This window comes from Lagenorhynchus albirostris, chromosome 1, assembly GCF_949774975.1.
Source record: "Lagenorhynchus albirostris chromosome 1, mLagAlb1.1, whole genome shotgun sequence".
In the NCBI taxonomy this organism is placed as follows: domain Eukaryota; kingdom Metazoa; phylum Chordata; class Mammalia; order Artiodactyla; family Delphinidae; genus Lagenorhynchus; species Lagenorhynchus albirostris.
Window position 1 is genome coordinate 25,676,023 of NC_083095.1, and position 12,866 is coordinate 25,688,888.

The 12,866-nt window shown below is 52.5% G+C and overlaps 1 protein-coding gene across 7 annotated transcripts in view; it reads right to left on the minus strand.

Moving 5' to 3' along the window:
* The window catches only part of TMEM63C (transmembrane protein 63C), a 70,174-nt gene that overhangs the window by 31,687 nt on the left and 25,621 nt on the right, over positions 1-12,866 (minus strand). For 5 of the 7 annotated variants that reach the window (XR_009536928.1, XM_060129655.1, XM_060129810.1 and 2 more), the window contains exons 3-6: positions 6,452-6,511; positions 1,237-1,399; positions 619-698; positions 125-206 (exon numbers count right to left, since the gene is read on the minus strand). Coding sequence is in view for 6 of the 7 variants with exons in the window: in XM_060129655.1 (XP_059985638.1) it covers positions 125-206; positions 619-698; positions 1,237-1,386 (312 nt within the window). In the remaining variant the exon portion in view is untranslated. Of the gene's footprint in view, positions 1-124; positions 207-618; positions 699-1,236; positions 1,400-6,451; positions 6,515-12,866 lie in introns of all 7 variants that reach the window. The other 2 variants (XM_060129528.1, XM_060129605.1) reach the window with 2 other exon arrangements.

The following is a 12,866-nucleotide window of genomic DNA, read 5'->3' on the forward strand; positions in this document are numbered from 1 at the left end:
TCACGTTGCTAGGAGTGGTTGGGTGGCTGATTGCAAAGCCCCAGCTGATGAACCCGCTCCTTCCTGCAGATGCCCGGACCCCTGCCCCCGCCCTCACCAGGCCCAGGCCCACCCCAGCACCCACCTTGTCCCTGTGTTCCATCTCCAGGGAAATATCCGAGGGAGACGTCTTCTCGCTCTGCTCCCCATAGATCAGCGAGGTCAGGCTGCCAGCCAGGAAGGGTAGTGGGGAGGTGGAAAAGGAGAGAGTTCTTAGGTGCCAGCCTTGCTCCCTGGGCTGAGGGCTGTGGTCCCCTCCTGCCCAGTAGCAGACACGCCTCAACGTGTTTGCTGAGCACACAGCTCTGGGCACAGACAGGTGGCCAACGCATCTTGGGAGCCATGAGATCCAGAAAGGCTGAGATCTGAGAAAAAAGTGGCCTCGTGCCCAGAGGTGGCTGCTCTCCAAGTCACCCTAATGCAGGGAGGGCTAGAACACGGGCAGGGGTGGTAATGAGATGCCACCTGCTGACGAGACACCTGTGCAGTTTGGGCACTGGTCAGAGCCGTGTCCTGGTCACGGCAGCACACCCCCCGATGAAGCTAGCAGCTCACTCCCGATGCCCAGCCTCTCCTCACCTGTCGTTGTGTATCAGCAGAGCCAGGCGTCCGTAGTCCCATGCGGCTTTCCGGAGGAAGGAGTAAACCAAGACGATGACCTATAGGTCAGGAAAAGCAACATGGCGCAAGAGAGCTCATGGATGCCTTCCCCTCGACTGACCCCTGAATTCCCATGGGGAAGACTGTCCCTGAGGTCCCCAGGGGCTCCCCGCTAGGTGGCCAGCTCTGTCAGGGTGGGGGTCATGCCTTCTGCAACTCTAGATTCCCAGTGCCCGGCAGCATCCCAGCACAGAGTGGATGCTCAGAGCGGTTGAATGGAGGCGCTGGTGGCATGTTCAGAACAGTGGACAGAGCACTCGTTGAATAAATCAGGGGACAGATGGGAGGCTCAAGGGCACTGGCCAGGGGGACCTTTGGACAAGGGTGCAAGGGAGAGAATCAGGGATTCCACTGCTCCTGCAGCCTCCTCTTCTCCAAGGCCCACCCACCCTGGGCCTCCCTGGGCAGGACTGACATTCAGATGGTTCCCACCACTGTGGCTGGCATCCACGGACAGCTGGGGCCCCTTGTATCATTTGTGAAAGCTGGACAATCCACCCTGGGTGATGTCTGCCCACTGCACTGCCCAGAACTCACCACCCACAAGATAACGTTGAGGAACAGCACAGTGGGGATACCCCCAAAGGGCTGTCCCTGCAGGACAGTGCTCCGAGAGTGGAAGCAGTCGTCAGCCGAGAAGTTCCGGGACTTTTCCACCATATTCAGGTTGCCCGGCGAGATAGTCATCCTGGGAGGCTCCCTGGTGAACAGAGGGGTTTCCAGGTCAAACATGAGGCCCCCCTCCCCCCCCATTATGCAACACGCAGAAGCCTGCCGGGGAGCTGGGAGGGGTGCGCTGAGCTTATAAATGGTCAAGGCAGGAGGCTCAGCCCTGAGATGGCATGCAGCCCTGTCCTTTAAGACAGGGGTCCCCAACCCCCTGGTGGGACATCACACAGCAGGAGGTGAACAGCGGGCCAGCGATTACAGCCGCTCCCTTCGCTTGCATTACCGCCTGAGCTCCGCCTCCTGTCAGATGGGGGCAACATTAGATTCTCATAGGAGCGGGAGCCCTACTGTGAACTGCACATGCGAGGGATCTAGGTTGCGCGTTCCTTATGTGAATCTAACGCCTGATGATCTGAGGTGGAGCTGAGGCGGTGATGCTAGCGCTGGGGGGCGGCTGCAAATACAAATTATCATTAGCAGGGAGGTCTGATTGCACAGAGACCATAATAAATCAGTTGCTGGCAGACTCATATCAAAACCCTATCAGTGAGTGGAGAGTGACAGTTAAGCTGCATCTTACAGAGCAGACTAGACATAAGCAACACACTTCGGGTGTCACTGTCTCCCATTGCCCCCAGATGGGACCAGCTAGTTGCAGGAAAACAAGCTCAGGGCTCCCACTGATTCTGCATTGTGCCGAGTTGTATAATTATTTCATTATATATTACAATGTAATAATAACAGAAATAAAGTGCACAATAAATGTAATGTGCTTGAATCATCCCGAAACCATGCCCTACCCCCGCCCTCAGTCCATGAAAAAATTGTCTTCCATGAAGCCGGTCCCGTGTGACAAATAGGCTGGGGACTGCTGCTGTAAGACACCACTTCCTCAAACCCAGGGCCAAGATGACAGAATAGCCCAGATTCCCCGGGAGAGTGTTTATTTTGTACCACTTGCTCCTTTTGCTAAAAGAGTTGTAAAATGCACAAAGCAGTCATTCCAATGGGCCTTCCTACTTCTACCTTTGTGAAGCTTTTCTTGTATATAAATGAACCAGCCTCACAAAGGTCTCAGAGAGGAAAGGTTCAGTTTAGAGGATGGAACCACTGTATCACGGGGTGCCGCGCAGGTAGGGCCACGGACGATCATCTTTAACGTCTTACGATTCTCTCATCTAGTTTCCAAGAAAGGCAATAGCTCCCAAGACTAAGTAAGGAAAGGATACAGAGTGCCTGACACACAGCAATGACTCCCTGTTTCACCTAGAACTTGAACCGGGGAGATCAACACCTGTTCATGGTCGTGAGCCAATACAGTGAGTCAGAGACTCAGATGCTGAGCTCGTGGTCACGGGCATCCGTATTCTTCAGGCCTGGGTAAGAGCGGAAAGTACGAGCAAAAGCTGGATGTGACCAGCAGCTGCTTGGACTTATCTGCAAGGTTGCTCTGATTTTAAAAGATCATTTGTTTGGGCTCCAGACTGCATCACACTCTAGAAATTCTTTACTCCCATTCAAGAAAAGTAGGCTTGTTCATTCGACAAATATTTGGTGAACGACTGCTTTGTGCTAGACTAATGCTGGTGGTATATCAGTGAACGAGACAAAAAAATCCCTCCCTCGTGGGATTCTAGTGGGGAGAAGCAGTGCAGGGGTCAGGGTGAGATTAGGATTGTAAAGAGGGTGATTGCGGAAGGCTTCGCTGAGAGGATGACATCTGAGCGAAGACTTGAAGAGAGGGGAGCAGACCATGCAGCCGTGGGGGAAAGACACTGCAGGCAGAGCAGAAGCCTGGGGGCGGTAGTAGTGGTGGTGCAAGCTTGCCTGGAGCAGAGGAAAAGCTAATGGGCCGGCGTGGCTGGACAGGGGAGAGTGAAGGGCATGGGGGTTACCTGAGCAAAGGAGTGACATGAAGTGACTCATGTTTTAAAGGGGTCACTTTGACCCTGGCACTGAGAATAAATGGGGGTGAGGGCAAGCAGAGAGGTCATTTGGGAGGACTCTGTGGCAACCCAGGCAAGAGATAGCGGTAGCCTCGGGCTTCCCTGGTGGCGCAGTGGTTGAGAGTCCGCCTGCCGATGCAGGGGACACGGGTTCGTGCTCTGGTCCGGGAGGATCCCACGTGCCGCGGAGTGGCTGGGCCCGTGAGCCATGGCAACTGAGCCTGCGCGTCCGGAGCCTGTGCTCCGCAACGGGAGAGACCACAGCAGTGAGATGCCCACGTACCGCAAAAAAAAAAACAAAAAAAAAACCAGAGAGATAGTGGTAGCCTGGACTGCGATGAGAGCCGTGAGGTGGTCAGATTTTGGAAATATTTTGAAGGTGGAGCCAACCAGACTTGCTGATAGATTGAACGGGGAGCGTGAAAGAGAGGAATCCAGGATGACTAAGGCTTGTGGACTGAGCAACTGGAGGTGCTGCCATTGGATGAAAAAGACAGGAAGTGCTGGATGGGAAGTGCAGGACGGCAGGGGCACCGGGAGCTGGGTTGTGGACATGCCAGGCAGGCGGCTGGATATGCGTCTGCGGTTCAGAGGAGAGACTGGACACACAACATGGGAGTCGCCAGCATGGAGACAGATGACGGTTCGAGGCGTAGGACTGGATCACTGGAGTGGAGAGTGAGGGTCAAGTTCTGAGCCTTGGAATGCTGCTCTAATATATACAAGTTGGTCAGATGAGGAGGAAGCAGAAAAAGAGACTGAGACGAGCAGGCAGTGAGGATGGAGGAACAGCAGGAAACGGTGCTGTCCTGGAAGCCAGGTAAAGAAAATGCTTCCCGGAGAAGGGAGGGACCAGTTGTGCTGATGTGGTCAAGTAAGAGTAGAACTGAGGAGGAGCCATAGTTGAAGCAAGGTGGAGGTTATCGGTGGCCAGACTAGAAGAGCTGCAAGAGAGAATGATAGGAGAGGATTTGGAGCCAGGGGCGTCAGCAACTCTTTCGAAGAGCATGGAGAGGTGGAAGTGGTTAGGAAGGGAGAAATAGCTGCGCATGGTATGCTGATGGGAACGATCCAATGGAAAATAAAAATCTGGCAATGTAAGAGACGCAGAATCACCAGAGCAAAGCAAGGATGTAGGAGGGGTTGGGAACTAGTGCCCAAGGAGAGAAGCTGGCCTCTGTTGAGAGCTGAGGGCGGATAGCTGACCCGCGGTAGCAGGAGTGCTGGTGGAGATTGTGGACATGCTTTCCTTACAGTTTCTATTTTCTCAGTAAAAGAGGGAACAAGGTCTCAGGTGAGTGTGTGATGCTGGTGGTAGGCAGACGTGGGCTGTTTGAGAACAGGAAGAAAGGTAGAAGCAGAAATCCAGAGGAGTGAATGGGTTAGGGGAATGTAGCAGGACTGACGGGCAGCTCTAGGGGCCCACTGAGGTTCACGGTCTTGAATTTCCAACAAGAGCAGCCAGACTTACTGTGCATTTCCCTCAACTGTATCCATCTGTGTGCTTACAGGTGTGAGTCACACAGATAGTTTTAACCAGGGTGGAGGTTTTCCCAAGCAAGTATGAGAATGAAACAAGAGGACTGAAGGTGCAAAGGAGTAATTTTAATGACTGGCCGTGGAATTTAAGGCACGTAAGGAGAGAAATGAAACATGAGAAGGGCGAGGAACAGCGAAAGCTGTTGGACCTCCAGTGGGTAGAAGAATTTTTGAGTCCTAGAGGGTGTGAGTTGACAGATAGAAACTGGCTGTTGGAAAATGATCTGAGTGATGTTGAGATTAAGAAGGGATTGCAGTTATTGGCAGTGATAAGGTCTAGGGCATTTCCATGGAGTGAGAGGCTGAGTAGTGTCAAAGAACCATGGGGCTAGACTGTTAGACGGATCATCTCTGTGGATATGTGGATACTGAAATCAGCAAGAATGAAGACAGGAGCAGTAGTGTCATGACATTGAGGCAGGAACTGAACTCTTCCAGAAAGGAGGGGTGTGACCCGGGTTGGGGGGAGTAGATGCCTATGACACAGAGGGGGAGCAGGACGTCTAGGCTGACACCCGTGTGTACAAGACGGGAGCTTTTGCAGGGAGGAGGGAAGAATAGTCTGAAAGTTAAAAAGAAGAGCAAGAAAGGCATCTCTCCCATCCCCAGGTCCATGGTATTGGGAGAGAAACAGAAACCACTTGCAGAGAGGGTGGTAAGGCTCCTCGGGAGTCTTGGGTTTCAGTTCCCAGTGAAAAGGTGATGCTCTGAGGATCTGGGGGGTGTTTCTGGGCACCGTGAGCTCTGCCACTGAATCCCAGTTCCAACTCCTACTTGCCAAGCGACCTGGAGCAAGCTCTTTATCCATGCCTCATTTACTCATCTGTAAAATGGGGATGGTGCTATCAGTTAGTACCCACTTCACAGTGCTGTTAAGAGGGACATGTGGATTAAGGTTTATCAGTCATGGAGAAAAATGCCTGGAACACAGGCAGTATCCCATAGATATCTGTAAAATGAAAAGTGGACACAGAGTTCCAGGGGACACATTGGAATGGTTCTAGGTACTAGGGATGGTTGGGTGCTGGGGATGGAGAAGGGAATAAAGGTAAAGGGACTGGAGTACAGGAGACAAGAGGTGGCCCGGGAGTCTGGATTCCCTGTGCTAACTCACAAAAATAGGGGAAAAGGGCGTAATGAGATTAGTCCTGGAAAAAGGAAGGAGGACAACACCCGCCTCCAGATCAGCATCTGACGGGAGCAGGGAGCCTCTTGCCTATCTCCTTAAGTTTCCCTACTTTCTGCTCCCCTCTCTTTCTGCCTAGGTTGCCCACAGTTTAATTATCCCAGGTCGCTGGTTTCCACGCATTTACACGACATGTTTAGCCAAATGTAAAAGTGTAATAGTTTACGTTGAACGCAGTACATTTTAACAGTAAGCCATCTGCCAGAGAGTCAGAGTAGCAGCGATGGCATTCCTGGGGTCTCTTGGCAGACGGAACAGGCATCTCAGCCATCCCAGGCTCTGGGTCAGCTGTGGCTGGAAGCTACAGTTCTGCCGGTGGCCACTCAGGGGAGCCCTTGTTGAGGAAGCAGGTGGAAAAAGGAGGGAGGTGCATCTGGTTAAGTCTGCAGGCCTTGGGAGAGACTTTTCCTACCTGAGTCAGTTCTCCAGCGAGAGTCCCAGTCAGGCCTGGAGGCCCCACTCAGCTACGGGGCTGCTGGAAAAGAGCAAACGCAGTGGAGAGTCCACGAGACTTAGGAACCCAGACTGTCTCTGCTGGAGGCATCATCCCTCAGGGCCCCTTTCATCATCTTTGAGCTTGGAATGCTCTTCCTTGATCATGTGTGTGTTTTGCCAATAGTTTTTTGCAGTCTTTTGCTTTTCTTTTCATTTTCTTCGTGGTGTCTTTTGAAGCCAAAGTTATAACCGAAGTTATAAATTTTGACAAAGTCCAATTTATCAAATTTTCTTTTATGGACCATGTTTTTGGTATTGTATCTAAGAAGTCTCTGCCTAACCCAAAGTCTTAAAGATTTTCTTCAATGTTTCTAAAAACCTTATAGTTTTAGCTCTTACAGTAAAGTTGATGATCCATTTTGAGTTATTTTGCATATGGTGTGAGGTAAGGGTCCAAGTTCATCTTTGGGCATGTGGCTATCCAGTTGCCCAGCACCTTAAAATGAGGGGAACAGGGGCTTCCCTGGTGGCGCAGTGGTTGGGAGTCCGCCTGCCGATGCAGGGGATACGGGTTCATGCCCCGGTCCGGGAAGATCCCACATGCCACGGAGCGGCTGGGCCCGGGAGCCATGGCCGCTGAGCCTGCGCGTCCGGAGACTGTGCTCCGCAACAGGAGAGGCCACAACAGTGAGAGACCCGCGTACCGCAAAAAAAAAAAAAATGAGAGGAACAATTCATAAGGCCCTCTCTTCAAGGCTGTCTGGGGACTGGAACCAAGGATGTGAAAGAGCTTTGGTGAGCTGCTGCACAGCCACAAGGACTTGGGACTGTTGCTATTATTTGGTTAACACTATGCATGATGAGGGCAGGGGAGGGGTCCTGGGCTGTGAAGAGCTCTGGCTTCCATCCGACTCTAAGGAGGTTTGAGTTCTGTATGCTGTTCTTTTCACTCATCAACTCCCACTCCCTCATTCTCTCTTATTCCAAAAGAACCACCCCATCCTTCCTGACCTTTCACAAAGAAGAGCTGCACACTTACTATGGGCCAGGCCTCATGTCAGGATCTAGGGGCCTGGCAGACATGGTTCCCACCTGCACGAGGCTTCCAGACTCACTGGGGAGACACACAAGCACACAAGGCACATGCCTCTGCACTCCAGCACACGCCCATAGCCCAGGGGCCATGGGGAGGGCCCACCCTCAAGCAGTCACAGAAACCCTCTGTGGGCATGTGACCTCCAAGCTGAGACGTGAGGTGTCAGAATCAGCACAGTGCAGTGGGGAAGCATGGGCAGAGGGAACCGTATTGGCAAAAACCCAGAAGGGAGACAGAGCATGGAGGTTTGGGAACGTGAAAATGAATACTCGTAGCTCTAATATAGGATGGATTGCTGGTCTGTTCTTTCATTTGTTCATTCATTCATTCAATAAGAATCCATTGAGTGTCTACTCTTGCCAGGCCCTGTGGAGACCCTGGAGGTACAAACATGCCATCCTCTTTAGGGAGTTCACAGCCTTTGGGATCTGGGGAGGGGAATGCTGTTGAGAGGCCTGGCCCAGGCTGCCAGTCTGCCCAGGAGGACTCCAGCTACAAGGTCCCAGCCTCTAAGCTTGGAGTCGGGTGGAATCCAGCCAGCAAGGTTGTGTCAGATGCAGGCTTTCAGCTCACCTGGCTGCCCAGCCTGAAGGGATGGTGAGGAAGGAAAGGAGAGAAGAGAGCCTCACCCCCACCTCACCACCCTCCTCAGGTTTCTCAGCAGCAAACGAAGCAGTAATGAGGAAGGCTGCTGCGTTGCCATGGAAACACAGAGCAGCACCCAGCCTTTTCTCCTCACCCCTAAACCATGCCTGGACCTTCCTTCTCTCTTCTTTCCGGAAGGAGAGCTTTCTGGAGGTGGAACTAGCTCTTGTGTGTGAAGAAGATGACAGAAAGCTTTCTGGAGACCAGAGTATCGGCCCTGGAAATGATAAAACTTGAAATTTGGAGGGTACTAAAGGAACACAGAGCAGGGACACCAACCTGCCTGGTGCAGGGGGCATAAAGGAACTCCTCTCTTTGGGCATGAATTTCACAGCAGAGCACAGGGAGGCTGTTCAGAGCATCAGGGAAAAGTAGGCTCTCTGGACCCAGAGTGTCTGAGCTTAAGTCCCAGATCTACCCTTGCTAGCTGTGTGAGCATGGACAGTGACTTCACCTCTCTGAGCCTCAGTTTCCAAATCTGGAAAGTGGGGATAACAACAGTACTGCCTCTCAGGGTTATTGTGAAGATTAAGTAAGATAATTCACATAAAGCCCTTTACATGGTGCTTGGAAATACATGTGTTCAAAATTAGCCAGCACTGCCATCATTGTCATTAGCTTCTTTGTGAGATGGTAGTAAGGGGCCCGGACGGGACCATTCCTAGCATCCTTCCCCCTACTCTGCTCTGGAACAGGCAAAAGGAGAGATGCAGAGCATGCGAAGGACCTTACAATATCCTCCAACTGCAGCCTGGGGCTGGTGCTGCTTCTGCTCTTCCTGTACATGGAAAGCAAATGTCAGCCTTGCTTTTTGGGCCAAGGAGGGGGGATGGTGTTAAGGGTGACTGGTGAGTCAGGATTCTCAGGTCCCTTCAGTTGCACATCTTATCTGATAAGGTAGTGCGAGGCCTTCCTCCCTCCCGTTTCTGCCCCATCAGCCTCCTGCAGCACAAGCTGGAGGCTCAGCAGTCCCAGGCCTGGCCAAAGTTTTCCTCAGAAACTGGGCAAAGGCTTCAGAAAGAACTGGCTTTGCCCTTATTACTCCTCTGGTCCATCGTTCACTTCCAGGCTTCCAGACCTGGCCTGGTTTCAGCTACTGCCGTCCTAACTAGACAGGCCAGCACTTTGCTCCCCACTTCTCCTCCCCACTTGGCCATCTCAAGGCCAAGTCCAAATCCCAGAGTTTAGGTGGTCCAGGAAGCCCTAGAAGCAGCCAATCTTATTAACCCCTAATGCTTTATCGAGCATTTATTATAGGAAAATCTTTCCTATTGAAGTACTAGCTCATTTAATCCTCAGAAGTACCCTAGGGTACTAGAATCTCCTCTAGATGAAAAAGAAAATTAAGGCTCACGGAGGTTAAATAACTTGCCCAAAGTCACAGTGCTGGTAAGTGGCAGAGCTGGGCCTTGAACTGGGCAGTTCATAACCCTCTGCTCTGACACCTCCTAGACCCTCTGGGCCTCTGCTGGGCTGGCAGTGCTGGGCAGGAGTCAGAGGGAGGGGATGACCTCGCTCAAGCCCTAGTCCAGGGATAGAACCTTTCCCAGCCTCTCAGGGTGGAGCAGTGGAAGGTACTGTGGCCTGAGGGATCCCAGGAGAGCTGGGCTCTAGGCCACCTGTGTGACCTTGGGCAGCTGCCTTCCCTTCTCTGGGCTGGGGTTTTCGTAGGAGGCTTCCAAGGTCCAGGCTGGAGCCAGGATTCCGGGTGTCCCAGAGACACAGCCTACAGCCACACGGCCTGCATTCCCGGCACTGGCCAGAGCTGACTCTGCTCCACCATCCCCATGAGCTCTCAGGAACTGGTCCATAGGGCCCGCATTTTGATTTGGAGAAGCAAATCACTGTAGTCACAAGCCACGTCCTAGGAGAAGAAGCTGTGGGGGGGAAGTCACCCCGATCCCCCCCCAGGTCTCCCCCCGCCACAGAGTACACAAAGCTATAGCACCTGCCCTGCACCCCCTGCCATCTGGCCTTCTCAGTCTCTTCAATAATTCATCACCTCTTGTTAACAACAAGAAAGATTATTCCCCATGGTTCTGGACCTTAAAAAAATAGCGTTCCTGGCCATGGGCACCCCTCCCATCTCCCTTTCCTCTCTGGGTCTTTCCTTAAATCCCCTTTGCATGCCCTCTGCTCTCAGATCTGCTCCCACCCCCAAGCTTTCCAGGACAAAAGCTCAGGGGCTCAGGTTCACTCTCACCACTAGGGGGCAGTGGCTTTGAGCACAGGGAGGAGGGGAAGCGGGTGTAACCGCCATGAGGTTCTGGTTAATGTCCTTCCCCACCTGCCATGCAAGCTGGCCATGACTCTTCCCCAAGTGTCAGTAAGCCCTTCCTTGCTCTAAACTGCTCTTGGGTCTCCTCATATCTTCACAGGATGGTTTGTCCAACTTTACACATGAAGAGACTGGGTCACCAGCAGGTGAAGACATCTACCTAAGGCTGGGAAAAGTGGTAGATTTGGGATCAGAACTTGGGTTTTCTGGTTCCCCATTCAGCACTCTTGGGCTTGGACCAGTGATCCTCAGCCTGGGGTTGGGGACACTGGAATTACCTGGAAGGTGTTTAGTAGATCCAGATACTCACGCCCCACTCCAGACTTTAGGAAGGAGAATCTCCAGTCAATTCTTATATACGGCCAAGAAAGAGAAACACCAGCTTAAGATTTCTAGGGTTATTTGCATCTAGATAAGGAGTTCTTGAAGATCCCAAAGGTTTTCTGACACCCCCTAAATAAGCAGGGAGGATGAGGAGATTTGGGGATAAAGGATGGAAGCTCAGTGGCCCTTAAATCGTGCCACCGTGGGGCAGCTCGTGAGACCGGTCCTTATATTCCTCTCTCCGGAGAGCTCCCCTCCCCTTCCCAGCTCATTTTGAGTCTGCGGAAAGTTGGCTGGAAATCTAGAGGCCCACACCACCTCTTCACTTGAATCCCCAAACTCTCGCATTTCTCCCTATGTCAGAGATCGATGGCCTGGCCACTTCTTCACGGCGCACCATGCCTGCCGTCTGTCCTGCCCCCATATCTGTCAGGGCTGCTCTTCCTGCCCTGACTGAGCTTGAGCCACTTCTTCCTGGCCTTGGCTGGAGTCTTGGTCGCAGCAGCCTTACAGCCCCTGGGGCCAGCTCAAAGCCTTCCTCCAGTGAGCAGCCCGGTCTGTACCTTGTCCCCACCCTCTTTTCACAGCCGGCCTTTGCTACCACCACCTGGAACAATTCTCCTGGTTTTCCGTGCACAAGAGTGGCCAGTTCCCTGACAAATCTGTGGGCTTTTTTTTTTTGCGGTACGCGGGCCTCTCACTGTTGTGGCCTCTCCCGTTGAGGAGCACAGGCTCCGGACGCACAGGCTCAGCGGCCGTGGCTCACGGGCCCAGCCGCTCCGCGGCATGTGGGATCTTCCCGGACCGGGGCACGAACCCGTGTCCCCTGCATCGGCAGGCGGACTCTCAACCACTGCGCCACCAGGGAAGCCCTCTGTGGGCTTCTTGATGGCAGGGCCTATGTCATTGCGGTTCCCCCACCATGACCAACATTTATAGGGCTCAAGGAAATAGACGGGTCTTTATCCAGGGCCACATTTGGGGCAGGAAATAAAATGTGGGTGATTTGCATATGCTTGCATAGTGTGCAGAGAGTACCTGAGTCATTCATTTTCACCTCTCCACAGCACATAGTTGGTTAACAAGTCTTGCGCCTCATGTCACAGCATAGAGGAAAGGGAACGTATGATTTGGGGTCAGGAGATCGGGTGTGGATCTGGCTCTATTATTTGCTAACTCTTACTTAACACCTTGCTGCTCAGTTTTCTCTTTTATAAAATGAACATAATTATGTCCATCCTGCCTATACCAGCGTGCTATGAAGATTGCTTAAAGGAGATAATAAGTGGAGACATTTTTATAAACTATAAGTACCCCAAATATGGGTGGCTGCCTCTGCTATCCTCTTCCTAGGATCGAGGATAGCCCCTAAATGATCCCCTCCATCACCCTTGTGGCCAGCCCCAGCACGGGGTGAGCGGGTTGGTGTTCCATTTTGCGATCACGCCAGCTAAAATCAGAAAGGCACTCAGCACCACGGACAGCGCCACATAGAGCAACTCATTTCTGCTGCTGCTTCTCTGTGCCAGGGCTCTGTGGGCAGTGCTTGCTGATACCCCTGGCCCAATAACGAGAAGGCCAGGTAACAGCTACTGAATGAGCTCTACGTGCCAGGCACTGTGCCAAGTCTCCTGATGCATCATCTGGGTTAACAAACCTATCAGATTGCCCGTTGGCTACGGTCGATGGCCTTCGGCATCCATCCCCACATCTTTCTAGTGCGCCTTCCTCTACTGCAGAAGCTGGAAAGCCGAAAACTACATTTACAACACCCCTTTGCAGCTGGGGTTCTGAATACAGATCAGGTTCAGTCGATGAGATGCACTGGAGCTAGGTTTATAAGGCAGAAGTGGGGCGGAGGCCATCTTCTTGCTGTTCTTGCTGTGCTCAGCTGACAAGCAATGTTGAGGAGGGGAAGGAGCTGTCTGCAGGAGATCAATGCCCAGTCTTTGGCTCCCGGGGAAGGGAGGGCAAGAAGAAACTGCGGTGCAGGCTGCAGAGGCTCCCTGGTCCTGGCTTGCAGGTGAGAGGATGTGAATTCATGGCTCC